Source organism: Thermobia domestica, chromosome 15 (assembly GCF_964235325.1).
Source record: "Thermobia domestica chromosome 15, izTheDome1.hap1.1, whole genome shotgun sequence".
Lineage (NCBI taxonomy): Eukaryota > Metazoa > Arthropoda > Insecta > Zygentoma > Lepismatidae > Thermobia > Thermobia domestica.
This window is the reverse complement of record NC_137468.1, coordinates 119,177,752-119,199,800: the sequence shown is the minus strand read 5'-3', so window position 1 is coordinate 119,199,800 and position 22,049 is coordinate 119,177,752. Positions and strand designations below refer to the sequence as shown.

Sequence of the window (22,049 nt, the reverse complement as noted above, 5' to 3'; positions counted from 1 at the left end):
AACGTAGTGATGCTGCGGCGGTATGACTCGACGCCTTGTCCATATGAATCATTATCTAGTTCGCGTACATTAAATACAATTGTGGGAGATTAGATGCCAGAATGGATTCTTGGAAGTATGTTGCATTCACCTTTACGTTTTTGTCTATCTTGCGTATCATCAGCTTACCTTTATGTCCGAATCCCGTAACAACTATAAATCGACGAGGGAAACTTTCCCTGCACTGAGGAACAAAGTTTCTGCACCCTTGCCGTCAATGTTACGGTATGTGATCGCCGGAATGTGACCACCAACAGTGAGATGGACATACGAGGGCGGTTTGATAAGTCCGCGCAAAGTCCGAGAGAGGGCAACACTGATGCGCACCGAGGTGATTGTCAGTTAGTAACATCTCTTGGAAGAACATACACCAAGTGGGAGCCAGATCTGTTTAGTGCTCTGTGTTTGGCGTGCGGTTAAATTGGGTAAGTCGAGTGAATTTCACAAACATGGATGAAAGAGAATTTCGTGTGATGATCAAACATTATTTTATGAAAAGTACTTCGCCTCAGAAGACGAAGGAGAAGCTAGATAAACATTGTGGTAAATCTGAACCTTCGATTAGAACAGTGTATAAATGGTTTCAAAATTTTCGGAGTGGCCATATGAGCACAAGTGACGGTGAACGTTCTGGACGCCCTATCGAGAACACTACACCAAAAATCATTGAGAAAATTCATAATATGGTCATGGATGATAGACGATGAAGGTACGTGAGATTGCTAGTGCTGTGGGCATCTCTAGTGAAAGGGTACATAATATTTTGCATCAACACTTGGGCATGAAAAAGCTATCAGCACGATGGGTGCCGTGATTGCTCACAGTGGATAAAAACGAAATCGTGTGAGGTGTTCCCAGGACGGTTTGCGGCTGTTTCAACGGAATTCACAGGACTTTAAGTGTCGTTTCGTCACTGCGGACGAAACGTGGATACACCACTACAGTGGTGCCCACCCCCCCTTATGTCCATGACGCACCCCCCCCAATTGTCTACCCGTAGGTGTTCTTCCATGAAAAAAATTCTTTTCGATTAATTTTTACATTCCGTCAAACATATTTATACAGATTTTTAACCCCCCCCAAATATTTCAATGACGCACTTTGCGTCATAGCCCCCCCCCTTGTGGGCACCCCTGCACCACTACACACCTGAAACCAAGACACAGTCCAAACAATGGATTACCAGCGGGGAATCTGCACTAAAGAAGGTGAAGACCGTTCCTTCAGCCGGGAAAGTGATGGCGACTGTCTTTTAGGATTCTCAAGGCATAATCCTCATCGACTATTTAGCAAAGGGGAAAACTATTATGGGTGAATATTATTCATCGTTATTGGACCGTTTAAAAACTGAGCTGGAAGAAAAACGTCTACGATTGGCCCACAAAAAAGTTATTTTCCATCACGATAATTTCCCAGTGCACTCATCTGTCATTGTAGCCGCAAAATTGATGGAATTAAAATTCCAACTTCTTCAGCATCCCCTTATTCGCCAGATTTGCCCCCCTCGTACTACTACTTGTTTCCCAATCTGAAGAAATGGTTGGCGGGACGCAGGTTGGCAAACGAGGAAGTGATTGCAGCAACTAGTGCCTATTTTGCAGAGTTGGACCAATCATATTATTTAGAGGGGATCAACAAACTGGAGCAGCGTTGGACGAAGTGTATCAGTCTCAAAGGAGACTACGTTGAAAAATAAAATAATGTTATTCCCTGAAAATGCAGTAGTTTTCAATTTTGCACGGACTTACCAAACCGCCTTCGTACTATTGATCCATTGTGACAACTTTCTTCCGTATGGAACCCGCCAGATACTTCTCATACAGTTTCATATAGTTCGTCTTAAGATCGGCAATATTGACGCGGTGGCATGTGGCATACACGGGTCTTGCACACATACTTCAAGCTGTTTTGTTCACAGTTGACGCAGCGAGGCGTAATCTTTTGTCCATATCACGCTGTGTTGGTGGATTTTCTTGGCACGCCAATCGATGGATCCCCCTTAGCACTACGGGTGTCACTTTGCTTCCAGCCCTTCTCCTCATGGTTTTCGCAGGTGAATCTTTTGTAAGAGGAGCCTGTTATCTGTAACGGATCGGAGTAGTCGCCCCGACTGTAAACCCATTATACCGACACTGCTTTATGATGCATACGTACGAAAACTTAGCACGGAAAAGGGTCATTACATAACCTTCCCAATACCGCTTGATTTTCGGTGCCATTTGATAACACTCATTAGAAAATTCACGCTCCTACAAGGGCAGACACAACACTGCTCCCGTCAGCAAACCCATAGTTCCAGCATGATACACCAGGTGCAGCATGGAATCATGAATGTTCGGATATACAGCAAACAACCTTCTCTATATATATGGTGTATCTTTTTTAAAATTATTTATTAATATTGAAAATTGTCTGCGTGGACAAATATTGACTTTTGTTTATAAGCCCCAACACTATAATGGGACTTATGCCTGTTATGTTGATGGGAAATAAATAAATAAATAAGATACCAAAACACGCAGCTAGTAATTTTTTCAAACCTTGTAATTCAATTAGTTGTAGGAACTAGATTTTCCGGAAAATTTGTTTTGTGCTAAGAATTACTTTTGACACCAAATTAATCTGAGAGGCACAATCTTAAACTATATATCGCAATTATGTTATATTACTAAATACATTATGCCGACCGAATGCACATCCGTACTGCACAGTATTTTTATGATATCCATATTAACCGAGTCATTATGAAATCAAACGTAATTCATTACATTCACAATAAGAAAGCATTTTTAAAATATAACTTAATTTAAAAATTGTTACAATTTCTAGTTTCAAATTTAAACTTTAAAAAAAAATATGAAAAAAAATTTGTGTTAATGCTACCTCTGAAGTATGAACCCAAATTGCTAATATTGAGAGCATGTTACTCACATATTGAGAAGTAGTATTTGTATAATCCGATTAATGTTGGTTTAATTAACATTCGTACCTCCATGATGATTTTAAGTCCCTGACTGTCTGATATCCTGTTGGATTTTTTGGTCTCCTTGAGCAAGCTGATGAACCACGTGCACGGTATCCAGTAAGTGTTGAATTCGCCACTCGGCACTGATTGGAACATATCTAATTCAATTTTGGTCATAATACCTAGAAAGTAAGAGACAAAACGAATATTTTAATATAAACTAGCATAGTAATTATTATCATAAAAATATATCATTAGGACAGAAATATTACAAGTCAGATACGCAAGTATTGAATCAATTAAATCGATGTCTACAAAAAGATCTTGATTTATTAAAATCAATACGATTCTAGTAAATACTATCAACTTCCTTAGTTGACAAAACTTCATGCTAAATGCTTCTAACGTTCTAAATTCGTACGTCAATATTTTCATTTACGTATTAAGGCTACTAATCTGCTGAGTGTATAAACAAATTGTACATCTGAGATTGAGTTGAGTATGATAGTTTTTCGTTTCGTTTGTTCTTACTTCTTTAACAACATGAACTAAAATTACCTCACTTAAATTGAAAAAGTAATGACGGCAACACTTCCAAAAGACTGCTGTTTCTTTCATTCAGTTATACTAATTGAAGTTACTTTGCTTGACTTGTGAATAAAGCCTAACCACTGCGAATAAAAGTATGTAAAAGTTACAAAATATTATATTTATCATAACTGAGGTTAAGTATAATTCTTTGCGAACGATCCTGGGTTCGATTCCAGATGGGGAACTCGATCGGAAAGGTGTAACAGCTTTTTCAGGCCAGCCATCCTGAATGTTTTTTCCTGAGTTTTCGTCATTCACACCAGGCAAATGCCGAGAGGATATCGAACATAAGGTCCCAGGTCGTCTCCTTTCCTATTTCTTTCTCCCTTTCTCCTTCCCCGGATAATGTGCTCGCCGAGGAGCGCCATTTCTCGTACAAGACGGGCTTAAGTCCATAGATGCTGGCAGTGCCCAGAAATATGACTAAATAAAGTATAAATAAGAGAAGAGTGCAATGATCGTAACCACATTTGATGTTTCTCCATATTGTCAATATCAATGCAATTATATTTTAGATTCCACCATACGCGGTTTGTAAAATATTCAGCCCTGTTCATATAGTACTTTTGGTCACATCCTGTATTTATCAGGACAAGATCCTTTGGGATTTTAGCCAACCAGCCAGACTTTTGAGTGAATGGGCACTGCTACCAGTCAAAGGTGCAAAAGTGTCCTTATATTCAGTGGTCCCCCCTTATGTCCATGACGCCCCCCCCCCAATTGTCTATCCGTAGGTGTTCTTCCATGAAAACATCTTTTTTTCGATTATTTTTTACACCTCCTCAAACATATTTATATACATTTTTACCTCCCCCCAAATATTTCAATGACGCAGTTTGCGTCATAGCCCCTCTCTGTGGGCACCCCTGTTATATTGCATGATATGAACTTTATTCTAAAATACCAAATTTAAATTGAGTGGAATTTCACTCTCCTTACATTCCTATTAGAGCAAGAGATAGCACATTTTTATTTACCCCAAGTTTACCATAAGCTTTAGTATGAGCTGAAGATTACCCATAGCCTACAGTCTTCAGAAAGGCTTTTCTTAACGTTGGTCAGTGGTGGGTGTCAGAGTAATAACGTCATCAACATAGCTGTCGCCGGAATTCAAACACAAGTTTTAACTCAGAATAACTTTCCACCCAATGAAGGTAGAAACTTCGTTCGTATATCAAATTGAAGCTAATAAACATGTCTAAAATTTTATGTCATTTTCGTTTATTTACATGGCCGCCAATATTAAATATGGCCCATGATTTGCTCAAAACTTAGTTTCATTCGCGTTATTATAAATATTTACTCGCAAATAGCTATGAAACTATTATAGATACGAGGAAACGATCTGAAACAAACGCGATAGAGCAGAATTTGAGCTTTCCAACGATATCCATTTCATTACGATATCTTAAAAATTGAATGACTAATTCGGTTTTATGTATCACATGGTGTTATATTCTTGATCTCTAATATTATGCAAAGCAAAACGCGTAGACTACTTTTATTTACCCCAAATTTACTATAAATTTTGTTAAGTGCTTAAGATTTTACCATGTAATGACGTCATCACTATGGCTGCCGCGCCAACGTGCAATACTTTGCTTAAACAAATATAATTCTAGAAACGAAGCATCGTAGAGAATTGTTCTTTTTCCCTAATATAAATGCTCGTAATAAAGTACCCTTTGTTTTGTGTAATACATTTCGTAGCTCCAATAGTCTTCCTGATATTTAACCTGAAAGTTACATTTTATGATTTTTTTTTTTTTTTTTGTAACATAGTGAATGTTTTAAACTCAACAACTTTTAAAACGTTAGGGAAATAAAATTTATGAAAACACAGAAAGTTTCCTAATACTGTGAAGAATTAAATATGACTTATGTATGGACAAAGCGATAGTAATTGACGTTATCAATACACTGTTGTAAGGATGAGTTAAAATGTTGGTTATTGATAATCTTAACACACAACAAAGTTTATGGGAAACTTGAAGTAAATAATATGTGTTCTCTCCCTTGGCCTATGAGCGAAGATTGACCTCGTTAATTTACTAATATGGATTTGTAATGTAATATAATCATAAACAAAGATTAAGTAACAAAGAAATGAAATATTTTTATGTGAAGTTTGTTTATTATGTAATAGGCACGTTTGTACCTAGGCTTTTGAATATGTCTTTGTACGTACTATAACGTAATACTCTTCTACTTATTAAGTAAAGTTAAAACTATTGCTACATATTACAGTATGTATCAGAAACAGTATAAATTTCAATCTTGTGTTCCGCTTAAAGCATTGTTTTTATGTCGATCTTACTAGATCTTACTGGATAGAAACATACCCAATGGACAAACTTTGTAAACTAAAGTAAGTCAAACTCTTCTAAGTGCGTACTTCAAAGGCACAGAGGCCTTCGAAATATTTAAAACGTTATATGTCTGTGATCCAAGAAATGTTGAACTTCCAATACCAAAAAACTTGTTATGAATTGTGCTTCTAAAATTATCCAAAAGTCAGATAAAAAAAACTGCAGGTCGTAAAATGCACCCATGTTCTTTTTGCACGACTTCTCAATGTTGCCTCTGGGCAGAGGTGTGACATGAGGCATGTTTTGACTTATCCTCGTACGCCAGTGCCCCTAGATCTTGGACAAATAGTAGCTCCATGAATAAAACATATAAATCAAAACTGATGCATAAGTTGGAAGAGCTTCAGAAGCAAGATATAGTATCTGCTCCAGTTACTGTGGACAAAATAATCTTTGATGCCATGTTCATCCTGCATACAATTCGATTCCCAGGTAACTATGGAGTTCTCGCTTACCACATTCTGAAATTAATCTATTGAGGAGAAGCTTGAGAAATTCACTTAGTGTTTGATGTCTATGGCCCTCCAACTATTAAGGATAGTGAACATAACGTACGCAATGTTGAAACGGCAATGAGCAAAATAAACTTGTATGGACCAGAACAAAATACCTCAAACGAGCTGTTAATGGTTCTACGAAGCGTGCTATTCAAAACATCTTTAACAAACTTTTTATGTAAATGGAGATTATCTAAATATTGTCACTTGCTATACAATAAAACGTTACCTGGTATATGTTGCTGTAGAACAGACTTGGTAAAAGTACTCATGTATAGGAGTGAACATGGATGTGATTGAGGTGAAAGAACTTGCATGCCAACACAATGAAGCAGATACGAGGATCATTTGGCATATTTTTCACATGACTCGTTATAGCAAAGAAAGGAATGTTTTGGTATGAGCAAACCATTTCGATATTTTAGTTAATGGTCTATCATCAAAATGACTTAAAGGATGCACAATTATGACTTAAATGTGGTTTATGTTCATACAACTTTAGAGGATATATCAACGTCACAAACATAGCCAAAGAAATAGGAAGTGAAATAGCTGACAACCTGCCAGATTTTTATGTCTTCGCTTGTACAAATTATACTGCTGCTTTAGCAAAGAAAAAATCAAACCATTTAACATTTTAAAAGAAAATATGACTCACCAAAGAATTTCGACTAAATTGGAAGAACCCATCTTGGTGAATGAATCATTGCTGTCTGGTGTAGAGAAATTTGTGTGTTGTATGTATGGGAATCCTTCATACACCTCTGTGTCAGAAGTGAGATACTATACTTTTAAGAAGAAAACGTCTCATGTGTTAAGAAGTAAACCGTTGTCAAAACTTAGACCTGTTGATACCACTCTTTTTCCTCCGTCAAAAGCTGCTTTGGAACAAAAAATAAAGCGGGGCAATGTTATATTCTGGACGTGGAAACGTGCAGTCCTTTGTAACTCTCTCTAAGACATTAATCCTACCTGTCATGGATGGAACTTAGAAGACGAAAAGTACCAAGTTAACTGGTATGAAGGGCCTATGTCACCTGACATTCTTCTGCCGAAAAATGACGATACTTCTGAAGGTGAGGATGAAGTTGCTTCAACAAGCTGTGACAGTGACTCCGATTATGAGTACTAAGATCGATATAAAAACAATGCTTTAAGCGGAACGCAAGATCGAATTTTACATTATTTCTCATACTTACTGAAGTAGCAATAGTTTTAACTTTACTTAATCAAAAGAAGAATATTACGTTACAGTATTTACAAAAGCATATTCAAATGCCTACGTATAAATGTGTCTATTACATAATGAACAAACTTCACGTAAAAATATTTCATTTCTTTGTTACTTAATCTTTGTTTATGATTATATTACATTACAAATCCATATTAGTAAATTAAAGAGGTCAATCTTCACTCATAGACCAAGGGAGAGAACACATATTATTTACTCCAAGTTTCCCATAAACTTTGTTGTGTGTTGAGATTATCCATAACCTACATTTTAACTTATCCCTACAACAGTGTATTGATAACTGCAATTACTATCGGTTTGTCAATCCAAAAACCATATTTAATACTTCACAATATTAGAAAACTTTCTGTGTTTTCATAAATTTTATTTCCCTAACGTTTTAAAAGTTGTTGAGTTTAAAACATTCACTATGTTACAAAAAAATATAAAATATAACTTTCAGGTTAAATATCAGGAAGACTATTGGAGCTACGAAATGTACTACACATAACAAAGGGTACTTTATTACGAGCATTTATATTACGAAAAAAGAGCAAATCTGTACGATCCTTCGTTTGTAGAATTATATTTGTTTAAGTAAAGTATTGCATGTTGGCGCGGCAGCATAGTGATGACGTCATTACTCGGATCCCCACCACTCACCTACCTTGAGAGAAACCTTTCCCAAGACTATAGACTATGTAAATTCTTAAGCACTTAACAAAATTTATGTTAAATTTGGGATAAACAAAAGTAGTCTACGCGTTTTGCTTTGCATAATATTAGAGGTGAAAAATATAACACCAAGTAATACATAAAACCGATTTATTCATTCAATTTTTAAGAAATCATAATGAAATGGATATTGTTGAAAAGCTCAAATTCTGCTCTGTCACTTTTGTTTCAGATCGTTTCCTCATATAGACCCTATATAATGGTTTCATAGTTATTTGCCAGTAAATATTTATAATAACGCGAATGAAACTAAGTTTTGAGCAAATCATGGGCAATATTTTTTCGGCCATGTAAATAAGCGAAAATGACATCAAATTTTAAACATGTTTATTAGCTTGAATTTGATACACGAACGAAGTTTCTACCGTCATTGAGCGGTAAGTTATTCTCAGTTAAAACTTGTGTTATGAATTCCGGCGAAAGCCATATTGATTACGTCATTACTCTGCAACCACCACTGACCAACGTTAAGAAAAGCCTTTCTGAAGACTGTAGGTTATGGCTAATCTTAAGCACATATCGAAGTTTATGGTAAACAGGGGTAAATAAAATGTGTTCTGCTCTTGGCCTATATTCCTTGAGTAGCTATTCGTTTTAGTGTCGTGTATAACAGGTTCAAACCCTATTAGGAGTTCAATATATCATACATGGTTCTGTAGAGAGCTCGTAAAATTACATATCAACCAATAAAAAATCGCTTTTCAAAAAATGAACACCCGATCTTAGAGGTACATATATTATATGAGCATCAATACAAAAAATATTCAATTTCAAAGGAGTCTAGCGTTTATTGAGGAATATGAAAACCCCGACTCTAATATATGTGAATTCAACACTCGATATGGGGGAAGCGGTGGCTCAGTGGTAGAGCGTTCCCCTCTGGTGCTTGGGGTCCCGGGTTCGATCCCAGCCCCCGCGAAGTGAACTTTGTGGTGGACAAGAACCGTGTACGTGGGTTTTCTCGGGATTCTTCCGTTTGCTCCCACTTTCTTCATTCCATCATTTCATTCATTACTCATCATCACCGTCTCCTTTACCCTAACCGGCATAATCGTGGGACGTAAAACTCAAAAATTTCATTTCATTTTATTTTCAACACTCGATATGCCCTTTAGTGATTAGAAAGCTGTCACTATTGAGGAGATAATATTACAGAGTATGCAACACTCCTCACTTTCTTCTTCCTTTAACCATCGCCGGCTACATCTCTTAGCGTCTTCCGAAATAGCTCGAACAAGCGAAGAGAAACTAGTACTTTCAGAAGCCTCTGTGGCACTAAGAAAGGGTAATATCTATGTCTACGTTGTTGAATATCTGACAAGAATGTCACTACAGTTAGAACAGCATCCGTATTTTGATAAAGTTCATCGTCACTAAAACGCCAGTTTTTCTATGTATCCGCACCGGACTTCTGTTCAAGCCACTTGGCTACTCCCTCTAGGACATGTACCAGAAGGTGAACAACGATACGTCAAAGGAGCCATTGTTGGAAAGCCGCTGAGAACCTCAGGCAATTACTGTCTAGGTTATTCCTATCCTAAATATATCCTTATTTTCTTTAACCTTCTTTCATCCCTTACCATCACAATATACTTCCAATTAAAATGTGTTTTGTTTCGTTTAGTAAGCAGCCCAGGTTCCTAACTCATTACCTGTGCTCTACCAATCTTAGTTTGCAAAAATCCTTTGAAAGTTTGTCTGTTCTAAATCCCCAACATCTTAAGTTTACTCTTGTTAATTTGAGCTACAAGAACTGAGGAGACCAAGCTGCACAGTACTGCTCCCAAAAGTTTACAAGAGCACATCAAGCGTTATATATCATGTGTTATAAAAAAGAATGGATTCCTATACTCAATCATATAACTATATAACGTGACAAACCCTCATGAAAGATTATAAATTTCTTCTAAATTTTAAAATTCTGAATTTCTGGCAATTTTGTATCCATAAAAGAGAACAAGATAAACCATCCGAATTTAGATGCTTAGCCTTTTGTATCTTTCCCAAAATTAAGAGGAAATCATCAATATGCCTATATCTCATAATAAGGAATAGACCCCTATACTTCGAAAACCTCTGAAATCTTCAATTTTTGTATTTTTCTATTTATAAAAGGGAACGAGATGACCATCCTAAACTTCCAGAGAACATAAGCTAATCCTATACCATCATACCAAATTTGAAGTTTTGGGAACTTCGAAAATTTAAGGAATGGTCCTATGTACCCCTACCAAAATTTGGGATGGGCCAAGGAACCCATTACCAAAGTTTATATCGGTAGTCCTATGTACCCCTAGGTCATTGACTCCGGAACAGACCCCTAGGCCATTAACTCCGGGTCTACCATTTTTTTCTGACGCAAGGAGATATACGCCACAAAGTACTTATATGATTATAGGGATGAACAAAAGTGATGTCACAAGAAAATAGCCCGAATCCCGGAGACTCAAAATGGCCAGACGAGTCCGATCTCGGTTAAAAGTTCTAGTAATTATATTCCTGACATGTTCGAAATCGAGAATCACAAATTTATTCCACATGGCCAAGTGTCAATAAGGAGGTCTACAAAGCTGTGTTACAACAGTTATGTAAACCCATTCGTTGTTATATGCCAGACAAGTATGCTTCTGGACAGTGGTATTTTACTAACGACAATGCTCCGTGTCACACTTCAGGAATGGTATTCTAAGCACAGCAAAAGATGAGGTGTTGAAACAACACAAAATGACTACCACTTTAGTGTGTTACTGGTGTGTCAATTCAACACCAAGTTTTTCTTTTTTTGTCGTCTACCCGGTTAAAGGGTTACGCCCTTTCTTCGGGGAATCAACACCAAGCACATCGCCTTAGAGGATATCAGAAATACCTCGGTACTGGCTGTGAGTATTTGCATTGTGTTTTATTGTTTGGTATGAGTAAAGCTTTGCGAAATATATTTCGCATTTATGGCAAGTAACTAATAACATTCTCTGTTTTCTTTAATCGACCACAATAATATTGTTGTAAACCTGTGAATAATCTGACAACAGTTGCACATATAGCGGTGCTTCCATCTGTTTTCTTTTTCTGTTATTCTTGTGTCTTTGCACGTATGAACAGAATATGGCAGAACTGTTGCCTATGTAACTCTTGTCAGACGATTCACAGGTTTACAACAATATTATTGTGATCGATTCCAGAAAACATAGAACATTATTCATTACTTGGCATAAGTGCCAAATATATTTCGCAAAGCTTTGCTAATTTTAAACGATAAATACCAACGCAAATTCTCTCAGGTAGTAACGAGTTATTTCTGATATGCCCAGAAGGCGATGCCCTTGGTGCTGAATTAACACACAAATAAAACGCTAAAGTGGTAGTCATTTTGTGTTGTTTCAACACCTCAGTTTTTACAGTGCATCTTGACTGAAAACATCATTAGAAGTACACCATACCTTTTACTCGTTGAACCTAATTCCGTGTGATATATCCCTCTTCTTTGCTTTAAAACTTTCCTTAAAAGGGAAGAAATTTTACACGATCCAGGACGTCAAGAATAACACAACGAGTGAACTCCTGTGTACTCTACAGCCGTTCCAGACTGCTTCCAACGAGGCGATAACTTTAGAATTGAAGCCGTGACTTCTATAACCACATAAGTCCAGCTGAAGTGATATTGTGAAAATCAATAAAAACTGAATGTTTGTCGGAAATGTGAACTTGGAAATTAGACTTTTTTTTCGTACTTACACTTTGCTTAATAACATATGTCACTAACAACTAAGTGTGAAAAAAGTTGGACTCCCAAGTACATATTTCCAACAAATAGTCAATTTTTATTTATTTTCTTAAAATCTCTTCAGCTGGACTTTTGTGGTTATGGAAGTGACGGCTTCAATTATGGATGTAACAGGAAAGTACTTGGAAGGAGACAAAGATGGTAAGTCGTCCCTATATAAATTCCAGGACTGTTGTAAGATATAAGGAGACGAATAATTAGTTTCATATAGCAGGGAGCACGGAAAGAGCTGGAAACTGAAAAAAAACTTAATTTCAAGTAATTTAGTTACATGAACAGCATATAATGGATCAAAATGTGTACACGACTCCGAAAGTGCATTCCCACCTGCAATTCTTCATTTCCTGTAATAGTAGGCAACCCAAAATATCTAGTCGTTGGGGATCGTTGAGAATTAGAAAGGTGTTGGGTCAAACCTCAATTTTGATACAAATATATCAGTGTGGCAAACTGCAAATAGAGAATAAAATAAATTGTTAAGAATGACGATGTTATTATCGTGAGAGCAATGGATGACATAAAAAGTTACAAAATGATTTTACTTAAACAGTTCAAACAAGATGAATGGAAAGAAATAGATATCAGAGGAAAGCACTTTATCTTCTTTTTCCAAAGAAATCGTAAAAAAAGAAAAAAGGTTACATAATGTAAAGGTTTAATGTAAAAGCCTAACAGCACAAAAACAAACATCCACAAGAAACGCAAACAGAGACAAACACAGACTAAGGGACAACAGTGGCGTACAAGACTTACGGGCCTCCCATGAAAGATAAAGATATACGACCCTAGTTGCAAATGCTATTATTATTATTATTATTATTATTATTATTATTATTATTATTATTATTATTATTATTATTATTATTATTATTATAAGAATTCGTTTGCCTTTCAAAATCTCTGACTCTGCCTAAGAGCATATCTGCATATAGCGGTCATGTGTGCACTTTAGCTAAAAGCGGTCCCAAAAGCCAAAAAGATGAAAATCCCGATAGAGGGAAACAAAAACTTATGATAAATTCTAGGTCAAAGTTCGAAGCATTTGCTTTTGATAAGTGCTTTTTCGTTTCTTTTTTTCGGAAGCAAAAGTTTTTGCAGCTAAGAAATTACAGTATATAATATTGCAAATTTGAAAGTGAATTATTTACATTGCAACTTGTGGCAATAAAGAAATTATCTTACAGAAAATTATTGTAAAAATTAAGATTTATTTCTTCATCCATCATAAGTCCTAGGGGCCCCCCAATTATCGATATCGAAAATTTAGGATGTTGATATATCGATGTCGATATATTTGCGATATCGAATGTAGATATGTCAACATCGATATCGACATATCACAGGCCTAGATCCGAGAAATGATGCTTGAAATATACTGGAATCAACAATGAAAATCTAAATATATTCTTCCATTTCTGCACCGAAAGTTGAGGGATAAGAAGATGAACCCGAACAAAAATTTTAAGGCATGAAAGTTTGTAAAATAAAAATAGTTATGCTTCTCTCTTAATAGAAAACTATTAATGGAAAACTATTACTGTAAGTTACCTTATACTTCTGTCTCTGATTGCCATTACAAATCAACGACAGTGCATATATATTACTTGGTATAGCAATATACTCTATATTTTTTTTACAACTAAGCAAACCGAAAGATAAAATTCCCGTGATATTAAAATGGAATATTTTACAAAATAATCATAATTCATTGTCCTTATTTCTATCAGTACTTTTGCCACAGACTCAGAGCTACAAAACTAAAGAACTAGAAATGAGAGATTTCATTCCTTTTTTCTCTCCGACTAAAGGAATTTTCCATTTTGTTGAGATTGTAATTTAAAAAAAACATAAGTTTCGAGCTAATTCTGGTTACCGGGGTTTCGAGGTAATCGATAACCGAAAGTGAAAGTTTGTTGACAACATCTCGCCAGTTTGTTAAAGGAAATTTCACGTTAATTATTTTTTCGTTACAAAAGCACTTCAGATTGGCTCTATTCATTGTAAGTTACTGCACTTATATACTACACATAAAAAATTGGAACAGCTAGGGCACCGAACATACCGGTACACTTTCTTATACCAGAATCGTATAAGGTAAAGAGACACCTTCTCTCCCCTCCTTTCCTCTCTCCTACATATAGTAAAATCAGCAACTACATGAGTACAATTCTAACTTCAAAATATATATGTATGAGTATCAATAAAGGGAAAGAATAAAAATGATTAAAAAACAAGGTTCATAAGTTGATGTAGGGGGAACTTACACACATCTCAATGAAAATTGAAAACCAATTTACAATATTATATACTGTAATTTCTTAGTCGCCAAACTTTTCTGTTACCGAGAAAAGAAACGAAAAATCATCTGTTAAAAGCAAGTGCTTCGAACTTTAAGAGAATTTATCATAAAGTTATTTGTTCCTCTCTCTCGGAGATTTCCATCTCCTTTTGCCTTTGCTACCATTCATTGACAAAAAGTGCACAAATGACCGCTATATGCAGACATGAGCTTAGGCAGAGTCAGAGAATTTGAAACGCAAACGAGTTCCTAATAATGACAATAATATAACGATTGAGTCAACAATTAGAGTCCCATCTGTTTATCTTGCATGAGATGCCCGCAAGTCTTCTTCGCCACTGGTGTCCCTGAATCTGTGTTTGTCTCTCTTTCCGTTTCTTATGGATGTTTGTTTCTGTGCTGTTGGACTTTTATATCAAACCTTTACATTATATAACTCTTCCTTTTTACCAGTTTTTTACCGTATCATGCGACCATTCCTCTGGTATATATCTTTCAATTTACCTTGTTTGAACTGCTTAAGTGAGATCATTTCGTAACTTTTGTGTCATCCAATATCCTCACGATAATAAAATCGTCATTCTTAGCAATTTATTTTATTCTCTTATTTGGAGTTGGCCACGCTGATATATTTGTAACCAAATAAAGGTTTGGTCCGACGTCTTTCTAATTCTCAACCACCCCAATGGCCCTGTTTTTTGGGTTGCCTACTATTGCAGGAAATGGAGAATTGCAGGTGGGAATGCACTTTTGGAGTCGTTCACACAATTGTAATATAAAGGAGCTTTAATACACAAATAATGTATTGTTTATACTAAAATATTAAGCTATGAAGCAAGTAAACGTTTTTGCTCTGAAGGATTAAGACTTTAGGAATATGGATATATGTTAAAAGTAAGTCTTGTTTCAAATTATACAATCTATGGATGGATTCTTACGTCCTTTTATATTGAAAAAAGTACAAAGGGCTAGTTCTTACCTGACTCGACGATGTGGTCCAACGTAGGAAAGCGTCTTTTAACTGCCGAGCTGATCGATCGTAGAACGAGAATAAGGGTAAGATTCAGGTATCTCATTAAGGTTCGCCGTATCATGCGACCATGGTCATCGTTCCCTGTTACGTACAGGGCAATGGAATGCATTATTCTAAAAGAAAAATAAAATATTCGAAGCTATTCTATCAGAAACAAATTATTTATCATGCAAGTATTTAAACTTTGATCTAAAATAGCATACAGGGAAATGCCATTATTAGAGTTTGATTTGCAACTAAGCCCGAGGCGAGGGATTCATATTGAAAGAGAATGCAATAACGAAGATGAAAAATATCCAAAAATATAATATTAAAAAAAAACATAATTAAAATACTAAACAAATTTTCTTCTTTTGTTTAATGATATTCCTTACTCCTGTTCAATTTTCTTTTATTGTTTTAGTATGAATAGGAAAAGGTATCAAAATAAGCATTTTGTATTAAGTGGAAACAAATTTCAACAATCAAAACAATTATTCCATTCGCTTTCGTGATAATTTTGGTTTAAATATTCACACTATTACAGATAAACGAATTTGCACGAGTGCATGTTATAAAAGTAAACCTACCATTCTCTGTAATTTTATTTTTTCAAAAGGTAAATTCATAACAATTAAAATATTTCTTTGTAACAGACTCAAAATGAATATTCATTAAAATTTATGTTTAAAAAAGTTGAAACAAAGTTTCCATAAATAAATTTAACTCTTATTATTTATTGTGTGGCGTAGAAATAATTCTGGGAAAGCGTTTAAAGAAGAAGGTAGCCTTGATGATAGAGTTATGATGATAAGACTTAAAGGGAAAATGAAGGATCTAGTAGTGATACAGACATATGCACTGACGACTTCGCATGCAACTGAAGAAGTAGACGAAAATTATAAGAAAATAGAAGATATTATAGATAGGGAGCAGAGGAGTGTATGCGTAATTGTAATGGGAGATTTCAATGCCGTTGTGGGAGAAAAACAGGAAGGTATTATCGTAGGCAAATATGGTTTAGGCGAAAGCAATGAAAGGGGAGAGGTACTGGTGAATTTCTGTAGACAGAACTCACTAGTAATTGGAAACACTTGGTTCCATCAGCACAAAAGAAGAAGATACACACGGAAATCACCAATAAACGGTGGAAGATATCAAGTAGACTATGTTATGAAACAGGACAGGTCCCGGAATAGCTTCAAGAACGCGAAGACCCTTCTTTGGGCTGATATTTTCTCTTATCATAATCTTGTGCTGACCGAAGTAGATATTCAACTGAAAAATGTAGGCAGAAGAAAAGTAGGTAACAAAGTGTTGAATACTGACAAGTTGAAAAACGAGGAAATAAGAAAACTTTTCGTTGAAAAATTAAAAAAAAATATATTCAAACCAGAAAAGAATAGGCGCAGATAGTAACGCACAGTTGGAATACATTAAACTTTGCTTATAGCAGGCTGCAGAAGAAGCAGTAGGTTATCGCTAACACAAAACGGCTAAGAAACCATGGGTTACAGAACAAATGTTGCAGAAAATGAGGGAAAGGAAGACGTGGAAACAGGTTGATACAGAAGAGGGCAGAAAGATGTACAGAAAGTTGAATAATGAGCTACGGAGAGAAACAGACAGAGCGAGGGAAGAGTTTTACAGAAGAAAATGCGAGAACATAGAAGAATTAGAAAGAGCTGGGAAATATGAGGAAATGTATAAGGAGGTGAAATCTGTGGAATTTCGGAGGAATCAAGGGTGTATTATGATGACAGTAGAAAATAAAAATGGGAAGGTAGTCAGCGACAGAAATGAGGTCATAGAAAGATAGAAAGAATACGTGGAAGACTTATATGAGAGTACGGAAAGACCGTGTAGCCTAAATGTTGAAGTAGAAAATGAAGTAGGCGAGGATGATAAAGGGTTTAGTATTCTTCAGGATGAGTTTGAAAAGGCTATATCCGAGATTAGGAATGGAAAGGCAACCGGGATACCAATTGAATTCATTAAAAATACGGTATAGGAGACAAGGGAAAGAAAGAATTGTTCCGACTATGCAATGAAATACATGAGACAAGGGAGTGGCCAAAAGACTTCCTAAAGACGATCATGATACCGATGGCTAAGAAATCGAACCCAAAGAGATATGAGGATTATAGAAATATTAGTCTCATATCTCATGCGGCTAAAATTTTGCTCCGAATACTGAACAGAAAGTTATGTGGAAGAACAAATGTAGAAGTTGAGGAGGAGAAGTTCGGGTTCAGAAGAGGGAAGGCATAAGAGATGCTATTGGATTATTAAGGGCGATCGGTGAAAGATTTATAGTGAAATGGAAAGAGGTGTATGTTGTATTTATCGATCTAGAAAAGGCTTTTGACCGCGTGAATTAGGAATTGTTGGGAGTTCTAAAGAAGATAGGGTTGGAATGGAAAGATCGAAGACTCGTAAGAAACTTATACATGCACCAACAAGTATGTGTTAGAGTAGGGGAAGAACATGACAAAAGAGAGTGCAGTTGGAAGGGGAGCTCGACAAGGATGCTGCCTCTCGCCAACACTATTTAATGTCTATCTAGAAGAGATAGTGAATAAGAGTTTACATGATGATGACGAAATTTCGGTAGGAGGTAGAATAATTAGATGCATAAGATTTGCAGACGATATGGGGCTTTTTGCAGAATCTGAAAAGGAAATCAATAAAATGTTAGAAAACCTGATGATGGCCTTTGGAGAATATGGGATGAAAATAAATGTTAGAAAGACAAAAACCATGGTGATTGGAACGAAGAGGTCTGTGTCAAATATAAAAGTGGGTGGGGAGCCAATAGAACAAGTGAATAGTTTTCGATATCTCGATAGTATTCTTAGTAATGACATGATGTGCGAACGTGAAATAAAAGCAAGAATAAAAATGGCGAAAGAAGCCTTTAGGAGGAAGAAAAGTTTGTTCTATGTGATCTTGATTAGAGAGTTGAGAAAAAGCCTCATAAAATGCTTCGTGTGGAGTGTTGTACTGTATGGGGGCGGAAACGTGGACAATACGTAAAAGAGGTGAAAAACGTCTGGAAGCCTTCGAAATGTGGGTGTGGAGAAGGGTGGAGAGAATTAGTTGGGTCGAGCGGAAGACGAATAAGTGGGTGTTAGAAATGGTGCGGGAGAAAAGAACACTTTTAGACATTGTTAAGAAGAGGAAGAGAAATTGGTTGGGACATTGCCTAAGAAGAAATTGTATCATGAGAGACTTCATAGAGGGTATGGAGGCAGAGGGCGAAGGAGACTACAATTAATGGATGATATAAAAACAGAAAGATCATAGGTGAAGACGAAGAGGTTATCGGAGGACCGTGAAGCATGGAAGCTTCTCAGCTGCTGCAAGTGACCTGCCAGACAGGGCAGAATACCTATGATGATGATTGTGTTAAAATTTTGTGGTCCGGATGAGATGTGGCAAACATCTTTTGGCCTAGGGTAGGCAAAATATTAAATCCAGACATTAAATTTGGTCATTATCATCCAAAGTTTTGGTAAATATAGTGCCACAACAACGTTTGCTAAGGCACTTGTTCCATTTTGCTTACTAAGTCGTGGCAACCCATTTGACAGGGAGACATACATATTCAAACGGGATGTCACTTGTGTGGACAGTTCTGCGAAAACTGATTGTTTGGAGGCTGATTTCGACACCTCCAGTTTTGCAATAAAATTTATTATGAATTACGAAAGTTGCTTATCCAAGGGACAGTTTTATACTGTATTTTGTTTTAATAAAATGCATACTTTTATGCAGAGCTAAAGATAATTAGGTATTTTGAGCTCTTTTATTGCAAAAGTTACAAGGGTGTTGCAGGAGTAAGAAAAATACCAAAAGACAGAGATTGTTGACCTCAGAGACAATACTTTATCTAAATACAATCAATCATTTTTAATTACTAATTTATTTGTTACAATATAGGCTATAAACTATAGATATGCATAATAGGATGGGTTGCATAAAGCGCTTTTTTCATTGGATTCCAACACTGCGGAAAAGTTGTACTGTCCATCCAAACATGAACTGTATGTTTAATCGGTCTTCAGTTCGTGCATCGAGGCAAAATTTTGTCAAATTGTCAAAACTCATACTGGGTGAAACACCTAGTGTTGTAAAGGCCCGGAAAAAACCGGAAGGTTTGAATAAAAAAAACAGTTTTTACCGTTTTTTCCCAAGATTGGAAAAAATCGAAATATTTGGAAAATTTGAAATTTTCGAATATTTTACTACATTATGCTTTTAAAATGAAAACTGTTTTATAGTTACTAGTTTACAGTATAGATCATTGAGTAATTATGTTTCTTCTATTAGAATATGCAAATTTTGTGGCAGCAAATATATTTGTACCACTCCTTTAACGTTAGCACCGTGATAGTATGGAGTTACGACTACAAAAGATCCTAAAATATAATCCTAGTTAGATTAATTAATATAGACGCATTTAAATTAACTTAAGTAATCTTGTAGAGTTACCGTTTTATGGTAGGGAAGCGTTAAATAACAGGGCCAGAATCATTTACTTAATACCAGTATGTTAAAATCAAATATAGTATATATTTTATGGAGATACTTATTGTCCGTGTGCAGTGTAAAATGTCCGGAAATTTTGAATCCGTTAGAAAAAATCTTTTATTCGGAAATATTGGCAAAACCCGAAAAATAATTTAAGAACTATTTCTTCACCTGATACTAATCTTATTTGCTGTAACGTGTCTCCAGCATATATACAACGTATTTCGCTAGCAGGAAAAGTACTTAAAGCAACAGGTTTTAATTTTACTTTTTAGTTTTCTGATTTCTGGCAAAAATCCCTGTTTATTATTTGTATATTTTTCGAACAACTCAAAAAGAGAGATGATCTTATTTACATATATACACACACACACACCGGACAAGTGAGTAAATTTGAGCAGCGACAAATATATTAAAGAATTTAACATGTGAAACTTCGGTTTTTTATTATTAAAGACTAGCAGAATGCCCGTTCTTCCCAATACGTTTCATTTTGAGTATAAGGGGCACCAACACTCTCACCAATGAACTTGCGGACCCCAAAAACTATTTATTTATTTTGACATGTCACTTTCCCTTTTAGGAGTAACTAATGGGGGCTGAATTTGGATTTAAACGGCATCGGAAATGTCACTGTTCATTTCAGTCACCCCGAAAACTATGAATTCGACACTAATATCGGCCATTTTCGATCATTCTTATATATCTACCACTCCTCCTTCCCCCAAGTTGCTCCACTGAATTTGGAAGCATCGGAAGTGTTAAATGTTCATCTGAGGACCCCAAAAGCTATGGACTCGACACTAATATTGGTTATTTTCGATATATATTGGTGATTTTTAAAAATATATTTCCTCTCTTCCCAGTCCCCAAGCTACAAGGATGAATTTTTATTAAAACGGCTTCGGAAGTGGAATTCACTTCATGGACCCCCAAAATTATGGATTCGACAATAATATCGGTTATTTTCGATTATATTTATATATCTCCCCGCCCCCAAGTTGCGTGGATGAATTTGGATTTAAATAGAATAGGAATTGTCAGTGTTCATCTCAGCGACCCGGAAACTATGGATTTGACACTGATATCGGTCATTTTCAGTCACTTTTATATATCTCTTCCTTTTCAAGTTGCTGGCTTGCATTTGGATTTAAATGGCATCGGAAATGTTACTGTTCATCACAGTAACACCAAAAACTGTGAATTCGACACTAATATTGGTCATTTTCGATTATTTGTATATCTCTACTATTCCCCGCCCCTAGCTCACGGCTCTGAATTTGGATTTAAATGGCATTAGAAATGTCACTGTTCATCTGAGCGACCCCAAAAAGTTTGGATTCGACACTAATATCAATCATTTTCGATATTTTTCTCTATATATCATCCCTTCCCTATCCCTAAAGTTTCGACGTTGAATTTGGATTTAAACGGCATCGAAAGTGTCACAGTTCACCTCAGCGACCCCAAAAACTATGGATTCGACACTGATATCGGCTATTTTCAATCATTTTTTTGGTGCTCTTCCCCTTCCCCTAAGTTGCGGGCCCGAATTTTTATTTAAACAACATCGGAAGTGTTACTGTTCATCTCAGCAACCACGAAAACTATGGATTTGACACTAATATCGGTCATTTTTGATCATTTTATGTATCTCCTTCCTCTTCTCCCAAGTTGCAGTGCTGAATTTGAATTTAAGATTCATCGGAAATGTCGCTGTTCATCTCAGCAACTCCGAAAACAATGAGTTTAACACTAAGATAGGTAATTTTCATTATATATCCACACTTCCTTCCTCCAAGTTGTACTTTCAAAGTGAAGTGGTCAAATGCATCCCAGGCCAGAACCTCATCTATGTTGAAATTTTTTATCGAGATATGGTGGCCCAAGAGTTGTTAAGTTACAAATATAGTCACTTTCATTTTATATACCGCATGTAGATAAATTGTCGCATTAGAAAACAGGTATTTGTTTACATACAAAATTTTGTACATAAA

The 22,049-nt window shown here is 35.9% G+C and overlaps 1 protein-coding gene across 1 annotated transcript in view; it reads right to left on the bottom strand.

Annotated features, from left to right (window-relative positions):
* Positions 1–22,049, bottom strand: part of LOC145671217 (uncharacterized) — a 682,733-nt gene that overhangs the window by 472,834 nt on the left and 187,850 nt on the right. Inside the window, exons 3-4 of the mRNA XM_081740095.1 lie at positions 15,487–15,653; positions 3,029–3,186 (exon numbers count right to left, since the gene is read on the bottom strand). Coding sequence (XP_081596221.1) covers positions 3,029–3,186; positions 15,487–15,653 — 325 coding nt within the window. The remainder of the gene's footprint in view (positions 1–3,028; positions 3,187–15,486; positions 15,654–22,049) is intronic.